Source organism: Hydra viridissima, unplaced genomic scaffold, assembly GCF_058129835.1.
Source record: "Hydra viridissima isolate aposymbiotic clone 2 unplaced genomic scaffold, HvirCarnegie_v1 scaffold_9, whole genome shotgun sequence".
Taxonomy (NCBI): Eukaryota; Metazoa; Cnidaria; class Hydrozoa; order Anthoathecata; family Hydridae; genus Hydra; species Hydra viridissima.
The window spans coordinates 4,254,328-4,276,481 of record NW_028324308.1 but is presented as its reverse complement, the minus strand read 5'-3'; the positions used below and the strand labels follow the sequence as shown (position 1 = coordinate 4,276,481).

The following is a 22,154-nucleotide window of genomic DNA, read 5'->3' as shown; positions in this document are numbered from 1 at the left end:
AAGCAATAAGAACAACAAAACCTGTCATTGGTCAAAAGTCTGTTAATGATCGAAAAGATCGAAATAAAATGACTGTAAAAGAATTAAGAGAGATGGCTAAAGGTCGTGATGATATCAAAGGTGTCTCAAGAATGAGAAAGGCTGATCTCATTGAAGCTTTAAATATTACCATCATTGGAAGTGGTTCACGTAGACGAACGACTGAGGCGAGACCTTTGCCTGTTAATGAAAGCGTGGTTAGGTTTGTTCAACCACCTGTAAAAGTTTCTGTAAAACCGACAAAAGTTTCAATAAAGCCGACAAAAGTAAGGTTTGTTCCTTCCGCAGTGATAAAACCAGTCATTGCTCCAAAACCATCGTTCATTCCTCCTACACCAAGACCTGTGGTAAAACCTCCTATTGCCCCAAAACCGACTCATTTGCAAAATCGAGTGACGTCCATCCTTGACACACCTGTTGTCGATTCAACAAACGTCATTGCTCCGAAACCTGTTCCTGCACCGAGATGGTTTTCAAGAATTGTGACATCTGTCTCCAACGGTTTTAACCAAGTGCTTACTGCCATTGATCCATACGTTCCAACTACGGTGAAGAAAACAGTGAGCAGCGTAAAAAGCGGAGTGGAAAAAAGAATAAAGTCTCTCAAAGGCATCGTATTTGATGCTCCTGTTCCAGCTCCAGTGTCTACAAGTCCGGTTCCTGCTTCAGTGTCTACAGGTGCTCCTTACACCATAAAGTTTAATATGTCTAAGCATTCAGCAGAGCGTTCAACCAGAGTATTTTCTTACGAGCCGTCTTCTCGGCAACAAGACATTGTTTCATTTCAAAACTTGGTGAGAGAGTCTGCTATTCAAACCATGGAAGGAGAAAGAAACACAAAGGTAAGAATTGTTTTAGTCTGTGAAATGATTCGCGTAAGCATCTTAACAGGTGAAGAGACTACTCAGACGGCTAACTTTTCATCTAATGCGCAAAGATTATTAGAGGGTGATGATGTGCGAACGTTAATGACCGAAATGGAAGAAAAAGTCTTGGAACGTAGCGCTAATTACAACAAGATGGGATCCAATTGCGTCTTGTCTAAGATTTTAAGAATGGATATCAGCTTTGTTGATTATGAACCTTTCAAGGGCTCTTCCTACATGGAGCTGCCTCTCAAGTTGAAAAACAAAAAAGCCATCATCAACATGGAAAACAACGACAATGAATGTTTCAAGTGGTGTGTTATCAGAGCTCTTAACATGAAAGCTATGCATAATTCAAGAATAGATGAAGACTTGATTGAAAAATCGAAAGAGCTCAATTTTAAAGAAATGGAATTTCCTGTAAAGGTGACTGATGTCGAAAAGTTTGAGAAAAATAATTTGGATATTAGCGTGAACATCTTTCACTATGAAATGAATAAACCTCAACCTATGCGAATATCCAAATTTCATGATCGAAAGCACTGTGTTGATTTGTTGTATATTTCAAACAAAGACAACAGCCATTACTGTCTCATTAACAATTTCAGTCGGTTTGCTGGCTCCTCAACAACAAAAGGAAAAAGAAAACTTCATTTTTGCAGAAATTGCATGCATGGTTATGACCTAGAAGAAAAGCTTCAAATTCACAAAGAATACTGTTATGAGAACGCTCCAATGAGAATTGATCTTCCTAAAGAAGGGTCAACCCTTGAGTTTAAAAACTACAACAACACCATGAGAGTTCCGTACTGTGTCTATGCCGACTTTGAAAGTTTCATCCAACCCTTCGAGGACATTAAGCAACATGGTAGTAAAGAGTCTCATACCAAAAAATACCAAAAGCATGTTCCAAGCTCCTTCTGGTATTACATCGTAGGACCTAATGGTTTAAAAATTAAATCTGTCGAGTACACAGCAAAAAGCGATAAGGATGACGTAGGTAAAAAGTTTGTTACCAGTATTGAAGCTGACTTTATAAAGATTTGCTGTGATAGTTATTCACTTAAACAACAATGGGAAAACAAGAAACCTAGGACTGATGAGGATGAAAAGAAGTTTGAAGCTGCAACCGAATGTCACATTTGCAAAAAGGATCTTAACGGTGATAAAGTATGGGACCACTGTCATTTGACTGGAAAATATCGTGGTGCTGCTCACAATGCTTGCAATAAAAAATATCGAATTCCAAAATTTATTCCCGTTGTCTTTCATAACTTGTCTGGCTATGACAGCCATTTGTTCATCAAGAGATTAGGCGGAAAAAACGGAAAACTCAATTGCATACCTAACAGCGAAGAAAAATACATCAGCTTCTCAAAAAGCATCAAAGTGAGAGATTCGATTGATAAGAAAGGTAAACCGAAAAAAGTGTATAGAGATTTAAGGTTCGTTGACAGCTATAGGTTCATGCAAAGCTCGTTAGCAGATTTGACTGGCAACCTTGTTAAAGATTTGTGTGAGGAGTGCTCTGAATTAGACCCTAAGACATGCAAAAAGGAATGTCTTGATAAGAAAGGTAAAAAATGCAAGTGCAAAGACAATTTTAAAGACTGCGCTCATAGAAGATTTAAAAAAGGAGACATCATGTGCAAACATCTCAATTCATTCTACAGCGGAGAACAAAGAAATTTGCTACTAAGAAAAGGAGTTTACCCCTATGAATGGGTGGACTCGATTGAAAAGTTTTCCGAAACGCAATTGCCACCCAAAGAAGCCTTTTATTCTAGACTAGATGATAAACGCATCAGCGATGAAGACTATGCGCATGCTCTAAACGTTTGGAAAGTATTTGAATGCAAAACCTTTAAAGACTATCACGAGCTATACAACAAGTCTGACGTGCTGAATCTTGCCGATGTCTTTGAAAATTTTAGAGACACTTGCATGGAATATTACGATCTCGACCCTCTTTGGTATTACACCTCTCCTGGTTTGGCTTGGGACGCTATGTTAAAGGAAACTAAAATTGAGCTGGACTTGATAACCGATATTGACATGCTCAAAATGATCCAAAAAGGAATACGCGGTGGAATCTGCATGATCTCAAAACGGTTTGGAACTGGCAATAACAAATATATGCCAGACTATGATCCTTCAAAACCATCTACATTCATTCAGTACTTAGACGCCAACAATTTATACGGATGGGCTATGAGCAAAGCTCTTCCCGTTAGAAAATTCAGATGGATGACTGATCTTCAGCATTGGCGCAACATTCCATGCTTTCTCGAAGTCGATTTGAGCTATCCTGAAGAGCTTCACGATTTACACAACGATTACCCTTTAGCACCTGAAAGATTAACCATTGGAAAAGTACCCAAGCTCGTTCCCAATTTAAACAACAAGGAAAAATACGTCATTCATCACGAAAACTTAAAACTCTATGAACGATTGGGTTTAGTCATCACCAAAATTCATCGAGGAATCAGCTTTGAAGAAGAACCTTTCATGAAATCATACATCGATGGCAACACCACTAAAAGAACAAAAGCTAAAAACGACTTTGAAAAAGAATTTTTTAAATTGATGAACAACTCCGTCTTTGGAAAAACCATGGAGAATATTCTAAAGCATGTTGATATTAAACTTGTCACCACAAGAAAAGAAGTCTTAAAATTAACCAAAAATCCTCGTTATGATCGGTACACCATTTTTGATGAAAACCTTACTGCTATTCACATAAAGAAAACACAAGTCACTTACGACAAACCTGTTTACTTAGGAATGAGCATCCTCGATTTGAGCAAGACTCTCATGTTTGAACACCACTATGACTACATGAAACCTAAATACGGTGATCGATTAAAATTACTCATGACCGATACCGACTCGCTCATTTATGAAATTGAAACTCCTGATTTCTATAAAGACATTGCTGATGATGTGCTTGAAAAATTTGACACGAGCGAATTTCCAAAAGACCATCCTGCCATTCAAAACGTTGGCTTCAAAGTAGGCAAAAATAAAAAGATTATTGGCAAGTTCAAAGATGAGGCTGCTGGTAAACAAATCACGCAGTTTGTCGGTCTTCGACCCAAACTCTACTCTTACTACATCCCTGAAGAAATAGATGATCAAGAACATAAAAAATGCAAAGGTGTTAAGAAGTGTATTGTTAAAAATCACCTCACTCATCAAGACTACTATGACTGCTTGCAGGGTAAACAAGAAAAGCTTGCCACCATGAACGTTTTCAGATCCCATCTTCATGACGTCTACATCGAAGAAATTAACAAAGTCGCACTCAGCGCTAATGACGACAAAAGGATCCTATTGAATGATGGCACTCACACTACCTTAGCCATCGGTCACTACAAAACAAGAAAATTGAATTAACATCTTAAAACATCTTGAAGGCATCTTGAAGGGTACACAAATAACATGATTATTTTTATACTTCTTCTTGAAAAACGTTTGCATCCTTAAGTATGGAAAAGTATCAATGGCTCAGAACCCGCATTTGCCTATATATTATATATATATATATATATATATATATATATATATATATATATATATATATATATATATATATATATATATATATATATATATATATATATATATATATATATATATATATATATATATATATGTATATGTATATATAAAAGTTTTAATCTCTACAACTTTTAATATTCACATTAGATTTATAACCTAAAACTGTATTTTTATTATATTACTATTATTAAATTGATTTGAAAGTATGAGGGAACCAAAAAAGTTCGTGCGGTTTATCCTAATTGCCTATTTCTAAGAATGTATTAAGAAAACTGGTTGTGGTGGGGGGATGATTTTGCATATAAATTAAAGCTTGTTTTAAGGAGAATCAATTAGTGTGTTTCATAAGTTTTATTAATGAGTTTTAAATTTAAAAGTCTTAAGTGGAGTATGGCTGTCTCTGATGCGATAATTCGCGCCTGTTTACTTTATGAGTTCAAACTTGGAACGAAAGCTGCAGAAGCTTGTTGTAAGATATGCGCTGCTTTTGGGGAAGGTATCATAGCAGAACGGACGGGTCAAAAGTGGTTTAATAAATTTTCTTCTGGAAATGAAAACCTTGAAGATGAACAAAGATCTGGAAGACCATCCATCGTAAACAACGAGGATATCAAGCTGGCAATCGAGCAGGACTCCAGTCAAACATGTCAGGACCTTGCCTTAAGATTTAATGTGAGTGATGAAACTATTCGTTTACATTTGCACCAACTTGGAAAACGTTGGAAGTTGAGCAAATGGGTACCTTATGAGTTGAGTGAAACAAACAAGCTACAGCGCTTAACCATTTGTTCTTCATTGCTTTCCCGCCACAATTTAGTGCCATTTTTTGACCGGATGTTGACGTGCGACAAAAAATGGATTATGTACTGCAACAAAAAACGAACATATCATTGGCTAGCCAGTAATGATCCAGTACCGATGACTCCTAAACCAAGCATTCACCAACAAAAGGTTTTACTGTGTGTATGGTGGACTACAGCAGGTATCGTTCACTATGAGTTGCTACCAAGTGGACAAACTATTACTGCTGAGATATACTCAGCCCAATTGGACAGAGTTTTGGTTGCTCTTCACCAAAAACAAGCAGCTTTGGCAAACAGAAAAGGTGTTGTATTCGACCAGGACAACGCCAGACTGCACACCGAAAAAATCACGCGGGAAACTCTAGTACATTTACAATGGGAGATTCTACCTCACCCTCCGTATTCACCAGACCTTGCGCCAAGCGACTATCACCTGTTTTTGGCCCTGGATAATCATATGAGGAATTGGCAGTTTTGAAATAGAGAAGATCTCGAAAATGAGTTAATTCAATTTTTTAGCTAACAAACTCAAGACTTTTATAAGAATGGAATATACCAGCTTGTTTCACGATGGGAGAAAGTTATTCTTGCTGAAGGAGACTATTTTTCAGAATAAACTTTATTTGAAACTATTTTTATGTGTATTTATTTATGGATCTGCAAAACTGCACGAACTTTTTTGGTTGCCTGATATTTAGCAAAAAAAATTTATCATTAAAAAAGGTTTTTTTATGCTAATACCCATATATGATAATAATATAACTCACTTTTTCAAGAATATTTAATATTTAGACACTTTACATGAGAGCTTATATGAGAAAATATCGTAACAGAAAAAAAGGCCACGGTATTGGGAGTGACAATGTTGAATTTGATGCAGATGTTTCCGCTGAAAATGTTGAGTTTGAGGCAAATCAATGTTCTGCAAGAAATGATTTATGTCAAAGCAGTGATAGCATTGAACAGTTTGTCTTTAATGACAGCAATGACTTTGGATATGAAGAAGCTGTGTTGTCTTCATCAGATACCTCTGATGACGACATTCCAGATACAAATGCTTTTCAAATGGAACTAAGTCAATTCATCAGTAGAAATAACTGCTCTCGTGTATTTTTAAATCGTTTGCTAAAAATATTAAAAAAGAATGGGCACCCATCATTGCCTAAAGATTCAAGAACTTTGCTAAAAACACCTAAAACAACCCATGAAACATGGAGGAACCTTCATACATCTTGGTATATAAGAGGGTATTGAAAAATGCATGCTAGAAAATCCAGAGTATTTTAATAATAACGATAAAATTCTTTTACTCATAAATGTGGATGGTTTACCACTCTTCAAATCCACAGGGATTCAGTTTTGAACGATATTGAGATATTTTGGTTGTCTTGACGTTTTTATAATTTCTTTATTTTCTGGTAAGAGCTAGCCAGATAGTGTGCATGAATTTCTAAGTGAATTCATTGCAGAATTTCAAAATTTAGATGAAACAGTTTTTATAAATGAAAATAGTTTTTCTCTTTCTTAGAAGAATTTCTTTTGTAATGCACTTGCTCATTCATTCCTGAAGTGCAACATAAACCTCATAGCTGTTGGCATATATGTTCAACATAGAGTTGTTTTTAATTGTTCAAATTCTTCAAAAGGTTTAAAAAGATTAAAACGCTTAAAAGATTGTAAATATTAAGTTTTAGAAATTGCAACTATGTAATGATCCACGTTAAAATATATTTTCTTAGATTTCCAGATTTTCAGCGCTCAGTTTTTTCCCTTAAACATAAGGTTCTTTGTTTGATGCGTAACAACGGGTGTAGAATTTAAAACAGCTCAATAAGCAGGCCAATTAACTGCTCCAGCATGCAAAGAATGCTGAACTAAAAAAATGATAAGTGCAAAAGAATTGAAAGCAGTTCAACTAATGAAGAACATTCACAAGATTATTTTGAGGACACACAACATTGTTTAAAAAAGAACTAGAATATTGGCTCTTCATGATTAAGATCAAATTGTGGCTCTTTAATTCATTTTTACTAAATTTTTTCATTAATAAGTCACCCAAAGTTAAAAACCCACAACTTTATGACAATATTTGTATAAGTCATTTTAATTTTTGTTTTAAGTCAACCCACAAATCGTCGTTGTCGCTAGCAAACCACTTAAGTCAAAAATTTTCGAAATTTATTTTATTTTATCACTTATGTCTAAAATTTACTAAATAAAGTCTAAATAAAAAATAAAAAATAAAAAATGCTTAATTATATTTCAAGTATTGTTACAAAATTATTGAATTCACAAAGATTTACAGCTGATTACATGATATCGACAAAATAAACAATTGTAAAATTTAGTTTCTTGGACTTACGCGTTTTGCTTGCGACAACGACGAAATACTAAAGAATTAGTTAATTATAGAAATTTTTTACTATCAAGTAAAATTGCGTACTTTTATGTATATTTATATTTGCATAAATAAGATAGTAAATATGTGCGTTGCTTTGCTAAATAAATCAGTGTTCAATTTAATCGAATGTAGAAATTTCAACAGTCGAGTATTACAATTGATATTACTTTTATTCGGAATAAGTTTTCGGTTCAGAATGCTTCAAAAAAAGGGCTATAACGGTTTGGTTAAATTAAGTAATAAATTTTTGGCGGGAATTTTCTCACAGTAAAATTGTATTCGAATCGTTGCTTGAAATTGTCGGTTGTCCTATGATTAATTTTAATCGAAATTTCGTTCGAAACCAATAAAGTATAATGTTGTCGAAACTGAAATTTCGATCACAAGTCCCATTTTTTAGTTATTACTAGTTAATCAAGTTGATTTCGTTAATTGACATTCTTGTCATCCAAATAGTAAACAACTGTTTTGGCATAATTTAATGCTGCGAAATCAAGCAAAAATATATATTCGACATCGGAATCATGCTTTTCGATAAGAGGAATAATTTTCTTCTTAATGCACTCGTTTAAATAGATTTCCTGATTCACTGCATAACTATTTTCTCTGAATACCGGTGTGCTTATCCCTTTCTCAAACATGCAGATATAAAGAAGCAACTCATGTTTAAACTTAATGCACGTCTTTTTGTTGGAAGGGTTTGAGAAATATTGCTTAAAATTAAAATAAAAATTGCTTACTAATTGTGCTATGTGACAGAGTGTAATAAGATTTGTCGTCCAAGATAAACAATTTTCCATATGAATTTCTAAAAAAAACGATCACATTTTGTTTGGACAGACACTTTTTGTTTAATGCTTCTTTCTTCGCTTCAAAAATGTCCTTTCAACATTTTGGATATATACGATTGGGCGCACTCAAATTTTCGAACTGCTTGACTGCGTTGCGAGATTCCATCATTATGGTCGAGCATCACTTTCAAAAAGCGGAATTTTCCATTATTTTTTCAATCCGACTATTTCCAGGGGCTCTTTTGTAACCAGATTCTTTCTCAATACGTCCAATTATTCCATAAATACCATTTTGTGGATTTTCTCGTATTCAAAATGATCCACCGTGAACATTTTGCCTTCAGATTTATTATCCAAAAAAGTACTTGTATATGACTCGATACTCTCTTGACTCGCTTGATTTTTCTACTTATTCAATGATCTAAAATAAAAAATGTATATAATCTAGTTTAAGCCTGTTTAACAAGAATTTAATATCTTTTAACAAAGTCATGCTGAAAAAATTGTTACTATGCATTAACAACACACAACGTATCACCACATTTCCTTCATTAAGAGCATTTTTTGGTCTTCCAGTTCGAGGGAAATCATAGATTTAGTCGAAAATGTGCAGTTAATCGATTTATTGTTGAATCTGATGGTCCAGTTCTTACATTAAAAAATCTGCGATTAAGCGTGTTGAGTGATTGCAATAGACCGATGATTTTCAAAATGAAGTTCGATGATTTTTGTTCGTTGTTTCTTTTTAATTTCAATGTGTTATCTTTACTATCTAAAAATAACCAGATTTAACTGCATTAAATTAAGAAATTACTCAAATCACTTCGTTTCTTTTGCGCCATACGAAAATCAAATACGACAATCTGAAAATCAAACGCGACAATTTTAAAACAAAGATACTAATAAATGCGACTAAATTAACGTCACGAACATTTTTTAAACTCATGAGCGGGAAAAGGTAAAGACTCTTAATTGAATTTCTAAAATTATCTTCACAACTCCATAAACATGAAAAGATCAGCACTTCCTCTCATCAGCCCCCTCATCTTTATATCTATGAAGTGTTATTTGGCTAAAAATCTTAAAACATGTAAAATAAATTTTAATGTTTTTTTTTGTTATTGTGGGTACAAATAAGCTTTAGGTTTTTTTTTTTTTTTTATATAACTTTGAAGCTTAATTTATAGAAATTGATACAGTATATTTTATTCAAACTAATGTCCATCGTTAGCTACGACTTTTCCCCATCATTTAGGCAGCACAAAGATTGGAAAAACTTCTCGTCTTTTGAAGCAACCAAATTTTTGGCTTCTTTGAAGAAGTGAAGTTCTGTTTGGCTAGGCCACAAATCATCAACCGGAACAGATGGTAGTCGTTAGGAACAATATCCGGTGATAACGGCAAGATAGGTAGGAAATTCCTCTTATCCTGCTAAAAGTTTACTTTTTCTTCATTTAGCGCATAGGAGTGTTTGAGCTTCAATACTCGGCTCAACTGCATCAGTTGTTGTTGGGAATATTCCCCAATGATGATTTTATTACAATTCGGTGCAAAAACAAATCCGATTTGCCTATATAGTTTCTTGGGTTGAGTTCAAACGGAACCCGATTCCCTTGCTCTTATATCATACCCATGATCTTGAGACAATTTGAAATTGCTTGTTGAGTTATTTCGAAGATTTCAGCAAGTTTTTCTAGAGTTTGGAATGAATATTGGTCCAATAACGCGTCAAAATCAGTGTCTTCAAACTTTACTGGCTCCCCTCATTGCGTTTCTTTTCGCTGGTGTCAAAAATTGCCGATTTTAAATCGCCAGAACCAGTACTCACATGTTTTTATTGATGGATCATATTACCCAACATGCTTCACACAACAATCAATGTCCATCAGCTGCACTTTTCTTCAACTGAAAACAAAATAATAGCACTTTTTTCAAAATTGTTTTACCAGCTTTAACCATCTTTTAAGTTATTTATTTATTTTTTTGTTGCCATTTTATTGTTTTTATTTCTTCAACGCATAACTTTTTACCGCTTAAGTTTTGTGTACGCTTTAGAACAAAAAAAAAACTATTCAACTATAAAACTATATTCTAATGCTCACTAACTAATGCATCATTATTGCTTGATAATTTATTGCAGCAAATTTATTTCTCCTAAAATAATGGCTCATTAAGTTTTTAGTTATATTTTATCAAACTTATTCGAAAATGTCTTCAAAAGAAGAGGCACGTAGAAAGAGAATTTACAAATTTTGTTTAGAAAGCCGTTCCAATAGCAAACAGTTCAACGTTTAAATGTTTTAAAGCAGAAAAGTTAATAAAAAAACTCTTGCAAAAATAATTTAAAGTGTTGGGAACAAACGCCAAAAAATTAGGGTAGTGTTTGGGTAGCCAAAATAATGGACAAGAAAAATGTTAAGCGCCAATAGCTATGTTCGACCACAATCGGGCAGCATCGACCACAATTGCGCAGTATCGGCTAGACAACCCACTTAAAAATTTAATAACTTCCAAACATACATTGTGCAAACCTTTGGAGAAGAGGCAAATATTGAACTCAAGAAGAAGGGGAAGATTCTACTGCGAGCAAAAAGTGTTTTGAATATTTTAAGAAAGTTTATATATCCTATGCAAACACCACACTACCTAATGTTTATTTAGAAATATATATTAAGAACAAACCCATTCTTTTCATAGATGAGCATCATAAATATCTCCTCTGGTCCGACATAGCAACAACATATTACGCAAAGGGCACAGTTTTGTACTTTGATGAAAAACGCAATAAGTTTCTCTCGAAAGCTGATAGCGCGTCTAATGTGCCTAACAGTATTCCCGATTAAGGAGTTTTAAGCTGTTTTCTTAAAAAAAGGGCGTTGAGGTGACAAGCAAAAATGAGCTTTGCAATAATTTGTCTCAAGAAAATTTTGACTTCATAAAACGAGCTTTAAAGACTTTACGTTCTCGAGTTGGAAAAATCAGAAAAATAACATCAAAAAGATTTTTATAAAGAAGGTAAAAATCCAACTCTTTATTTTTGGTGAAAAAATAATGAAATTATGCTCTTTTTTATTCTGCACAAAATATATTTGAAAATCATGGAGCTTGATGAATGTCATTTTTTACACTGAAAATGATTTAAAAAAAAAATTTTTTTTTTCTTAAAATTTAGAAACTTATTTCATGAAAACCTCTTTGCTATCGTTGATAAGCTACTCTACGCATCATTTTACGTTCATCATTTTAGCTTTAAATCAAAAGCTGCTTATTATATTAAATGCATCACATTTAATTTATTAATCTTTGTATTATTAAGATTGCTTATCAGTTTAATAACTTTTTAATGATTTTTTTATTTTTTTGTATATAGAATATTATCACAGTTAAGAGGCAGGAGCCACGTTACACTTTTTAATTCTGTTATTAAATTTAATGCTTTTAAAGTAGAAAAAAAAGAAGAAATTTTCTAAAAAGTTAATTTGTTTAGAGTTTTTAGTATTAATGTTAATATTATTTTTGTTGTTATTTTTACTACTAATATAATTGCTAATATATAGTTATTATTAACATCATTATCATCATTTTATTATTAATATCATTATTATTATTATACTCTTATTAATAACATTGTTATTATATTTTATTGGTGTTGAATTAATATTTTTTTTACGAGGGATGTTTAAAAGTTCCGTTAAAAACACGCTAATGCCTCCACAAGAAGTTTTCCAGCGTCGAATAAAATATTTATAAAACAAATAGCAACAAAGCAACTGAAACGCAAAAGATCTTATGTAAAACTAAAAGAATTTAGAATGAGAAATTAAAATAAAAATGTAAAAGCTTAATTTAATAAAAAAAAAAAAAAAGAAAAAGAAATATAACCCGGTTTTTTGAAATGTGATAAAATTTCTTCACATTTAGGCATATTCAAAATGAGGTTAAACTTAATATTTGAAAGTGTAAAACTTCATTTTCACAGTTTGAAGTCGAACGGTAGATTTTCTTATATTAGTGTAGAGTTGGATAATTATTGGTAAGAGCGTTACATTTTATTTGTTTTTTTATTTATATTTAGTTATTGGTAAGAGCGTTACATTTTATATTTAAAACATATTCTGTTTTTGTAGCGTAAGTTCTTCCTCTTTTGCTCTATGATTCTTTGCCGGAGCATAAAAATAGTCATTCAATTTAGAAGAGTTTATCAAAACTAATACAGTTTAATCTGCTGATAAGAGACCTGTTTCAGATTTTTCTTTTAAACATGTTTTTAACAGGTTGACTGCCGAATGTACAGCCGGCGGCCAGCAGTAACATCCTTGAACGCCGCGCCACAGCCGGCAGTAAACGTGGTAAAATTGAAAAATTGGATTTAAAAAAGAACGCAACAAAATAAAAATTTGGTTTTTGAACGAATAATTCTTTTTTTACTAGACAACATGAATTTTATTTACCTTTGTCGTTATATATTTTTCATAATTATTTTATTACACTCTTTTTTTGTTTTTTTGCCCTTTTTTTCAATACTAACTAATAAAAAATAATAGTAAAAAGTAATAAAAAAATATAATAATTATAACTGCAATAAAAAAATGGTCAAGAAAAAAATGGTGTTTAAAAGCGTCATGAAAAAAATTGATTTAAAAATATATAAATTATACATAGCATTTAGTATTGAAATCTCAAAGTAACTCATTTGCCGCCTTCATTGCACTCTCAATATGCAATTCATCAACTTGATAACTATTCCTACCATAAATATAACGCTATCCGCTAAATTTTATGAATTATTGGCTTTGTGAATTTCAAACTTAATTGTTTCTATGCAATCGGAATTCTCAAAAACCAATGGAAACCTCTGCCACAGTAAATCTGAGACAGTAAAACTTAATGCACCAGTTTGAAATAGCTTTCATTATGCATTTTTTAAAGAGAAGTTTTGTTCAATGAAAGGTGATGAAAGCAAATTGATGCTTGAGGCGGAAACATCATAAAGTTATAAGAAATGGAGTCATTTAACCTTCTTCAAACATCTCAAAGACAAATTTGTAAAGTTTGTGTGGTAACTGCGGATCTTCTATTTTAAAATAGCTTTTTATTTCTCATTTAAATCAAATCTTCAACAATTCTTGCACAATGTTTGCTTATTATCGACGTGTTGCTTTTCATATTGCAGATTGTGTTTGGCTTCATTGTTTTTAAGTTTGTTAACGTTGTTTCTTCGGTGAACTTTACGAAACTCTTCATATTGATCTTTCTTCTTCAATTATTTTGGTGAGAAGTCATTGTTTTTAAAGTGAGTTTTTTTCCTGGTATTTAAAAAGTTTTTCTTAACTTTTACGTTTTTACGTTTTAATTGTCATGAAAATCAAAAAGTTGAAAATTCGTTAAAAAAAGTACGACAATAAAACACGATCAAAAAGAAAAAAAAAAAAAAAAGACAATAACTCAAAATTAGCTGAAGAGAAACTTATTTTATGCCAGCTGAGACAAAAAACGAGCATGCACTGGAAAAATAGAAGTTCTAATGGCTTAGGTCGAATATCTCAATTTCGAACTCATGTATATGAGTTTGTAATCGAGATATTCGACTTAATCGAGACATTCTTAGAGTTGTAATAACGTAAAAGGTATAAGTATGATTAAGCTTTAAAAAAAATTTTAAAATGTCTTTTTTTTCCCCACAAACGTCACAGGTGCATTTAATGCGTCTAGATTCTTCTTTAATAATTCAATTTTTTTGAGCAGTTGGCAAAGCGTTCTAAACTTTTATAGAAAAATATAGACTGATATAAAACGAATATGAACAAGAATAATATTTTTAGTACTGTTATGTACCGCAAGGAGTTGAAAATGGCTTTTTATTATAAATACGTCCGATATAAATTTCGGAGTTAAGTGGATCAATTTGTAGACTATTGTCATAAAGAACGAATTTAAAAATAAGCCCCTATAGAATTTTCTATACAAACTACAAACACAAAGTTTATTGATTGACATTTCTGATCGGTGCACCTAGTTACATGCTCTTGGGTTTGAGTAACCATTTTGTTACTTTTAAGATACATAGTCTAATAGCTGTGTTTTAAACAACAAATAAAAATATTTATGCTCAATTTTTTGTTTTTTAACTAGAAATATTTTTCCATACTTTACAAATTACATAAATTCCCTTGAATTTGGTGGTAAAAACTCCGAGTTGTTTAATCTTTGCTTTTGTTTGCTGCTCAAATAATAAGATTAAACAGCTTACAAATTTATGCATTAATTGATAAATATTTAAAATATCATTATTATATATTAACGTAAGGGATAAAAAAAAAAAAAAAGATATTTTATACTGTAAGAGTACGTTTAATTTTAACCATTTATCTTTTTATCCTTAATGTATGGTTTATTTTATTTAAAAGACAAATAAAGATAATATCAACAAGCATTACGTACATGTTGCAATTGGAAAAACAAACCATGTTTTTAAGCCATAAAAATTATTTCAAAAAATTTAAATTAAATTTTAAAAAAGTGGGCTATATTGAACCTTGCAATATTTGAAGAATAACCCAATCTGAGAAGCATTAATCTATTTTAACGCATTTATTTAACACTGTTTAAAATAATACTACTCAAAAGAGAAAATAATCATAAGTTCAGTCGTTAAAGACGTCGTTCTATTAATATTTCGAAATGTAACTTTTTGAAAATAAAAAACGCATGTCGAGAAAATACTTTGGAAATGAATGTAAATAAATAAAATTCATGCAAATATTACAATATTATAATAATTTTTAACGTAAAAGTAAATACTATTTTATCACTTGTCATAAAACAGAGGCTGTTTCAAAGTTAAAAGTTTTTGAAAGTTTTAATAAAGTATGTTAAATGTAATTTTTCAGTTTTCTCTGTATGGTTCCTACTTAAATAATAATGCAATTTTTAAATTCTGTTCTAAAAAAAATTTTGGTGAAATAATTTTTTTCAGCAAATCAACCCAACTTCTTTTGTCTTAAAGCATTTCTCAGAATTCTATTAAATGGCTACGCTAAAAAAAAAAAAAAAAAGCGCAAAATAAAATTCTCGCGTTTAGAAAAAATGCTTAAAGTTCTTTACTTGATAACGAGTATCGATATATCGATACATCGATATATGAAGTTAAAACACTTTGGAAGTGAATTTTTAAATTATTAAAGTAAAAAGCTGGGGGACAATTTGTATTAAGTTCATTAATAAATAAAATTTTCATTTTAAAGGCAAACCTTTTATCAAATTGACTTCTTTCGAAGTTATCTTTTCTTCTTTTTACTTTGTAGACTTTTTTGTTCATTCTTTTTATTATTATTATTATAATATTCAAAACAACCTTTTATAAAATCAATTAAACTACATTACTTTATATACTTTTACAAAATGACTTAACTCGCCCGTACTCCAGACGGACAAATAATCCAAAAACAAACAACATCGTGTGTTATTGTTGCAATCATTTTAAAGAAAATTTTCAGATATTTTGAGATTGAGACATTTTGCTTTTAGGTGAAAAATTTTGGAGACAAACAAATTTATAAGATATCGAAAAATTACTCGAGAAAAAAGGTTTTATGAAGAAGCCAGTTATTCTAAAAAATGCAGCATAATGCCAGCCGATTTTTTACCGAAATGATTTTTACTCAAACCGTTCTCGATGCTTCGAGTATCACTAACAAAAACTCAAAAGCGTCATGCGCGATTTCAAAACCTTCAACACTTGCCATTTTATACACGTTACTAATGCTGGTTATACTACTTTCGAGTTTCGTTGGGAACACACTTGTAGTAATTGCTGCTTTAATGTCAAGTCAATTGAAAAGCAGAACGGCCACGTACTTTATTGTGAGTTTAGGTATGATATTTTCTTTTTGTTGTTTGTTTTCTCTGATAATTTTAAACGGTATCTAGTTAGTAAATGTTTTGAAGGCCTAAATTTTTCTTGAAATTAAATAAGTTGTATTCGCCAGCTCTACGCTGAGAAGCTCTTTCGATTTAGAAATGTTGCTTCTAATTATTAAATGGAAATAAAGAGAAAATACAGTGGCATTATATTCATACAAATGTAAATCCAGTGGTAATACATTTAAACATGAACGTTTGGTTTTTCGATCTTAAACAAATAAAATGCAGTTTATTTAACGAATAAAATCCAAGCTTCTTGATTAGCCATTGAAATAAATCGAATTAAAAAAACTTTACAAATTCTTAATTATTCGAAGTTATAAGATTCTAGAAAAAATAGGCGATTCCTCGCATTTCTTTTTTTTTTTAAACCCTTAAAAAAATTGCGCAGAACTACTACTTGATTTAAACCCGTTAAGCTTATTTTTATAACAAGTTTAAATTACAAACTTATGTATGAATATAAGTTTTTCTTACCCAAAGCTTTACTGTTTTAAAAGCATAAAGAGCTCTATTTAAACAAGCTTCAGAAGATTTGATTTATCTTAAAACATTGATACAAAAGTTGGTTATTATTCGTTATTGTTCTTTAAAAACCGAAAAACTAAACGCCAGTATTAACATAAATATACTTAAAGTGATAAATAATATTCAAGAATAGTATAATAAAGAGAGAAGAGGTGGTTAACTTCCGATAGTAGTTCCAATGTTCGGTATTCCGATAATATGTAAGAAAAAAGTAACGGACTGTTGGAAAAATATATATCAGACTTCGACTATTGGAGTGATAACATTAGACTTCTATTTTATAGCTATTGTAAAAAAAAACAAAAAAACAAAACTATCGGACTTCGATAATCGGACTGTTTAAATTTTATATTTCCGTCTTCCCAATTTTTGAATAAGGTAATTTTTTAAATTGAGGCTTCTGGATTTGTTTAGCAGCAAACTCGAAAGGAGGGGCGTCTAAAAGGACAGACGAGTCTCAGTGTTTTGATGTGGCTAATGAGAAATTTTTTTCCACCATCATACTTACCGTACCTTATGTATTGTACCGAACCTTACGTACCAAAATTTAGTGCCACTACAGTAACGCTTATATTACATGTTTATTTTTTTTACTTATATTCAATATTACCAGTAACAATCTTTATTTGCTTACGATGCTAATATTTTTATGTTCAAAAAATAAGATGCCTTGCTTTTCTTGCACTTTATTAGTTTAGCTTTTTATGAAAGAAACTGTACTCAGTGCAAAACCTAAAGCCTTTCTTTTAATTATGAAAAAACCAGCAAAAAGTGTGACTTTTTTTAAAACGAGTGTAAAAATATTTTTTGAAGAGGGTTCTAATACTTTTTTTTTGGAACTATTGATTGATCAGACTATGGACTCTCGGACTGGATATTTTTGAGCTATCGAACCATCGGAGTATCGAACGTTTAAAGAGTAATACAATGGATATGACTTTTGCAATATCTGACCGGGTAATAATTGTAAAAAGCCATATCCAGTGCATCACATCTATGTAGCTCTATGAAATATATTATCACATGCATGCGATGAAACGCATTGCCTTTCAATTTCTTTTGATGTATTTAAATAGTTTTTAGCAATGTCAGAACTAATTTTTTTTTTAGCACTATCAGACCTGACTTTATCAGTCACACAAATACCGTTTAAAATCTCAGCTGTATTAACGAAAAGAACTTGCTACGGTCTTGGCACTTGTTATTTCTACATTATAACTGATGTTATCGGGAACGTTGCAAGTATTCTCAGCTTGCTTTTAATAGCAATTGATAGGTGATTATTAATAACTTTTAAATATTATTGATCTAATTTCTCACATTCCATTTGTTTTATTCCTCTAAAATTCGACAGTTACATGTAGAATTTTAGAGGAATTCGATAGTTACATGTAAAATTCGACCTTAATTGATATTTAGGTTTGTGGCTATTATAATTCCTTTTCGCTACTCCGAAATCGTAAATGAGTTTAGAGGGAAACTGTCGATAGGAGTTGTATGGACGCTCGCTGTGTGCTGGAGTCTTCTTGGTTTAGTTAAATGGGACGGAAAAAATGGGGTAAATTTAGACTCCGAAAGGTGCAAAAATGAAAACTACGTATATTACTTGACCTCTTTTTTTGGCGTGTACGTACCCTCACTTTTGGTAATGACATGCATATATCTAAAGATTTTACACGTGGCAATAAAACATATCAACGCTATTGAAGCTAGCAAACCTAAACACAATCAATGTTTAGCGTTAAACAGTGAGAAACCAAAAAAGACCAAGTTTAGCAAAGAACTTAAAGCGACAAAATCTCTTGTGTTTGTGTATTTGGCTTTTGTAGTTTGCTGGTTCCCTTCATGTGTTATTAGCGCTATAATTTTAGACAATCCGAATTACTTCCCAGAACTTAAACGTGATAAACAGGGTTTGTTTAACTTTTTATATTACTTTTTTGTGGACATCCTTCCAATAATCAACACCATGGTGAATCCTTTTATTTACAGCTTTTCCAACAAACTATTTTTAGAGGCTTTTAAAAGAGTCATTTACAAAGTAACTGGTGGGTTAGTATTCAAACTTAATTCTTCAAATCAAAGTTTTATTTCCAAAAAATCACACTCTGAACTTTAAACATTTGAGTTAATTTATTCAGGGCTGAATTCGAGAAATTTTAATAAAACATTATCTATGTATCTATGAAGAGATGAGTTTGGACTTTGCTTTTAAATAATCCACTGTTTAAACGTGTTTCATGAAGTACAATAAAATGCGTTGAAATGCTTTAAAAGCCGTTTCTGGCTTCATTTTGGTATAGGTATAAAATAGTTGTAATAAAGTAAAACAACCTAAAAGTTTTCAGAAGTATTTATTTATATATTTTTCAATTTTTACACTTTAAATATTTACAGGTTATTTAAAAATTTATTTTTAAACAGCATTTAAACTGAAAATTCCTTTAGTAATTGAATATTTCTTTAACTTAAGCAAAATCTATAAAAACGGAAAATCTGAAGAACCAATCCTTCAAATGGACCTTTGCCATAAATCGGCAAAAGCGCAATGCATTGTGGTAGTTGTATTCATTTTATGGGAATACAACAAAATTTATTACGCTTTTCAACATTTGTTTTGACTTAAATGAATACAACTACCACAATGCATTGCGCTTTTGCTGATTTATGGGAAAGGTCCATTCTTAAAAAAGGTGTATGTTTAATTGCGATTGCGCATAAATTTAATGATGATGTTGATGTTGGTTTGAATTAAAGTTAAAAATAAGTATTTAGTTAAACAGATTGAAGGCTAAAATCAGTCTCAATGTATCGTATAAACTCTATGTAATGATTAGCGTGCTACATGTTATATTCTATAAGTATTTGTTAATGCTTGAAGCAGTGTAGAAAAAAAATGAAACCCAAAATTTTTACTTTGCGAATAGGCAGTCTAATTCAAATGAGGAAATGAGTTATTATGCATTTAGTTTACTAATAAATTAGTGTGATAATTCAATAGTTGCTTTTCAATGCGTAAAATTTAAGAAATCACTTTCATAAATAAGTTCGTAAACGTAATTTTCTGCCATATTTTGTTTTACTATCTTTTGAAGCGGCGTTCAAAATCCTGGTAGCCTTGGGGAAGGGTTTTACTTCTTGAAATACATTCTTGTACTCTTCTTGAAATATCAAGATAATTTCTCCAAGAACATGGAAATTAAGCAAATGGGCTTCGCAGGAAACCCTAGAACTATTGTGCTGTAGTTCTCCAGACCAGAGCCTGTACTTGCATTATTTTGAAGACCCGAAAAACTTCAAAAATGCTGTTCTACACCACTTTCTCCTTCGCCATCTTTTTTCAGACTTTAGTGCACTCTATAATCTTTTTAGCTGTTGTATGACGAAGATTTTTAATTTATTCTGAGACAGTTTAGAGAATTACTCATTTATTTCCTTTTAGGGAATTATTTAAAACTTGATAATATTTTTTCTATCTGACTGCGAGTCATGCAATTTACAAACTACACTACTACTATAAAAAGCGGGTTCTGGCTCATTGATACTTTTCCTATACTTAAGGGTTCTGACTCATTTCCATTTTCTATAGAAAAAATGACATATCGGTTTCTGGCTCATTGATACTTTTCCTATACTTAAGGGTTCTGACTCATTTCCATTTTCTATAGAAAAATGACATATCGGTTTCTAGCTCATTGATACTTTTCCATACTTAAGGAATGCAAGATGGCGTCGTGTTTTTTTAATATAGTCTGAATATTTTTTCCCGTTCTAAAATTATTTCTTTGCGCATTTTCATAATGAGATGACATTATGAAAAAAGGTTGTGAATGTCTTAGTTAATTTATTCTTTGTAGTTGTTCTTCAAACTATTGTCTACGTCCATTAAGTATTACTGTTGGTCCTCTTTCAATTATTTCATATCGTTTTTGTTTTTTAAGAGTTAATTTTTCTTCTAATGTAATTTCAAGTAGAGAAGGTCTCCTTATAATAAGTTTAACTTTAATTTTCCCACCAGGTTCAGTGGGTTCTGTTATAATTATTTCAGACGGAGGTCTTTCAATTCTTCAACGTCGTTCAATAATATCATGTTCTTGGTTTCTTTCTCTCTCATCACGGATTCTGTTTGCTCTCGTTTCATAATTTAATCCTCGGCGAAACCTTAGTAAACTTGCTAGTGCAAAGTTTCCATAAATATTAGCATATTCCTCTTGATCTTCATTACTCATCTCATTGTTATAAAAATCTTCAGTATTATTCATCGCAGATTCATTGTAAGGCAAATCTTCAGGATCGATATCTTCAGTATTATTCATCGCAGATTCATTGTAAGGCAAATCTTCAGGATCGATATCTTCTGATTCTTCTGAACTATCATCTTCTGAACTAGACCAACTAAATATGTTAGCTTCGTCTAATTCATTCACATCTTCTTCTTCGCTTTCATCATAGCTTTCATCACGCTGATTTTCTGACATACTCATCCTCATCATTTTTATTATAGCAAGAAATTTATTTAAGTCATTTTCAAAATTTTCTTTCATCTGTGCATTAAGCGTAATAATAGACTTGTCCTAGAAGAAGGTAAAAGCTTCCAGATTGACCGACTTGAGCATCACCAGAGTTGAGCGTGACAACGAGCCTTCTACCAGCTTCGACACTAGGCATGGAGTCAGCTTCTCCGAAATTTCTGTAAAAAGAAATGGTGGTGGTGGAACCGATGGATGAAGTGGATTGATACAAAAGTCCAGTCGATTTGTTGTTGAATGAAGTCACATTTGATCCGTTCCATGAGGATAAGTAAAAATCTTCTAATCCAGAAGAGGAAAAGAAGCATGTGCTGTCACCGTCATATCCTGGAAAATACGTGTAATTGTTGGTGTTGTACGGTGTCCAAGGAGTGAGAACAGTTCCGTTTCCAGGAGGTAAATTCCCATCGTACATTCGGACTCTAGATTCCCACCAGTTTCCAGAGGCGCCAATGATGTGCATCCTGATGTATTTCAACGACACACCATTTCCTTTTCCGTTGGTGTTCATCAAAACGTATTCGCTGCCGTAAGTGGTATTCAAATATCGAAACGTTCTGCATTACAGCTTGAAAAGAGGGATGGTTGCAGGAATGGAAGCAAGTGTGGAAATGAACGGTTGAATCCAATACGTGATGGCAGTAGCATTTCTGTTGACGAGTTGAATGGAGACGTCGTTTCTGAAAGGCATGTCCAATGTGAAATATCCTCCC

At 31.8% G+C, this 22,154-nt stretch overlaps 1 protein-coding gene and 1 long non-coding RNA gene across 6 annotated transcripts; one reads left to right on the top strand and one right to left on the bottom strand.

Annotated features, from left to right (window-relative positions):
* Positions 1–7,678: 7,678 nt before the first annotated feature.
* On the bottom strand, positions 7,679–9,373 carry LOC149883651 (uncharacterized). Its single transcript, XR_016455893.1, has 2 exons — positions 8,990–9,373; positions 7,679–8,882 (listed from the first exon to the last, which is right to left on the bottom strand). It is a non-coding gene; the product is annotated as an uncharacterized LOC149883651 (long non-coding RNA).
* Positions 9,374–12,272: 2,899 nt separating this feature from the next.
* LOC145185889 (adenosine receptor A2b-like) lies at positions 12,273–19,368 on the top strand. Of its 5 annotated transcripts, none has more exons than XM_090098883.1 (5): positions 12,273–12,294; positions 12,383–12,494; positions 15,989–16,334; positions 18,023–18,188; positions 18,332–19,368. In XM_090098883.1, the coding sequence occupies exons 3-5, from the start codon at positions 16,079–16,081 to the stop codon at positions 19,029–19,031; spliced, it is 1,122 nt and encodes a 373-aa protein (XP_089955009.1). In that variant the 5' UTR covers positions 12,273–12,294; positions 12,383–12,494; positions 15,989–16,078; the 3' UTR covers positions 19,032–19,368. The 5 variants fall into 5 exon arrangements, with proteins under 5 accessions (XP_089955009.1, XP_079918054.2, XP_089955011.1 ...); XM_080061928.2 differs by lacking the exons at positions 12,273–12,294; positions 12,383–12,494 and adding exons at positions 13,036–13,520; positions 13,635–13,754; XM_090098884.1 differs by lacking the exons at positions 12,273–12,294; positions 12,383–12,494 and adding exons at positions 13,059–13,520; positions 13,635–13,732.
* The last annotated feature ends 2,786 nt before the right edge of the window (positions 19,369–22,154 follow it).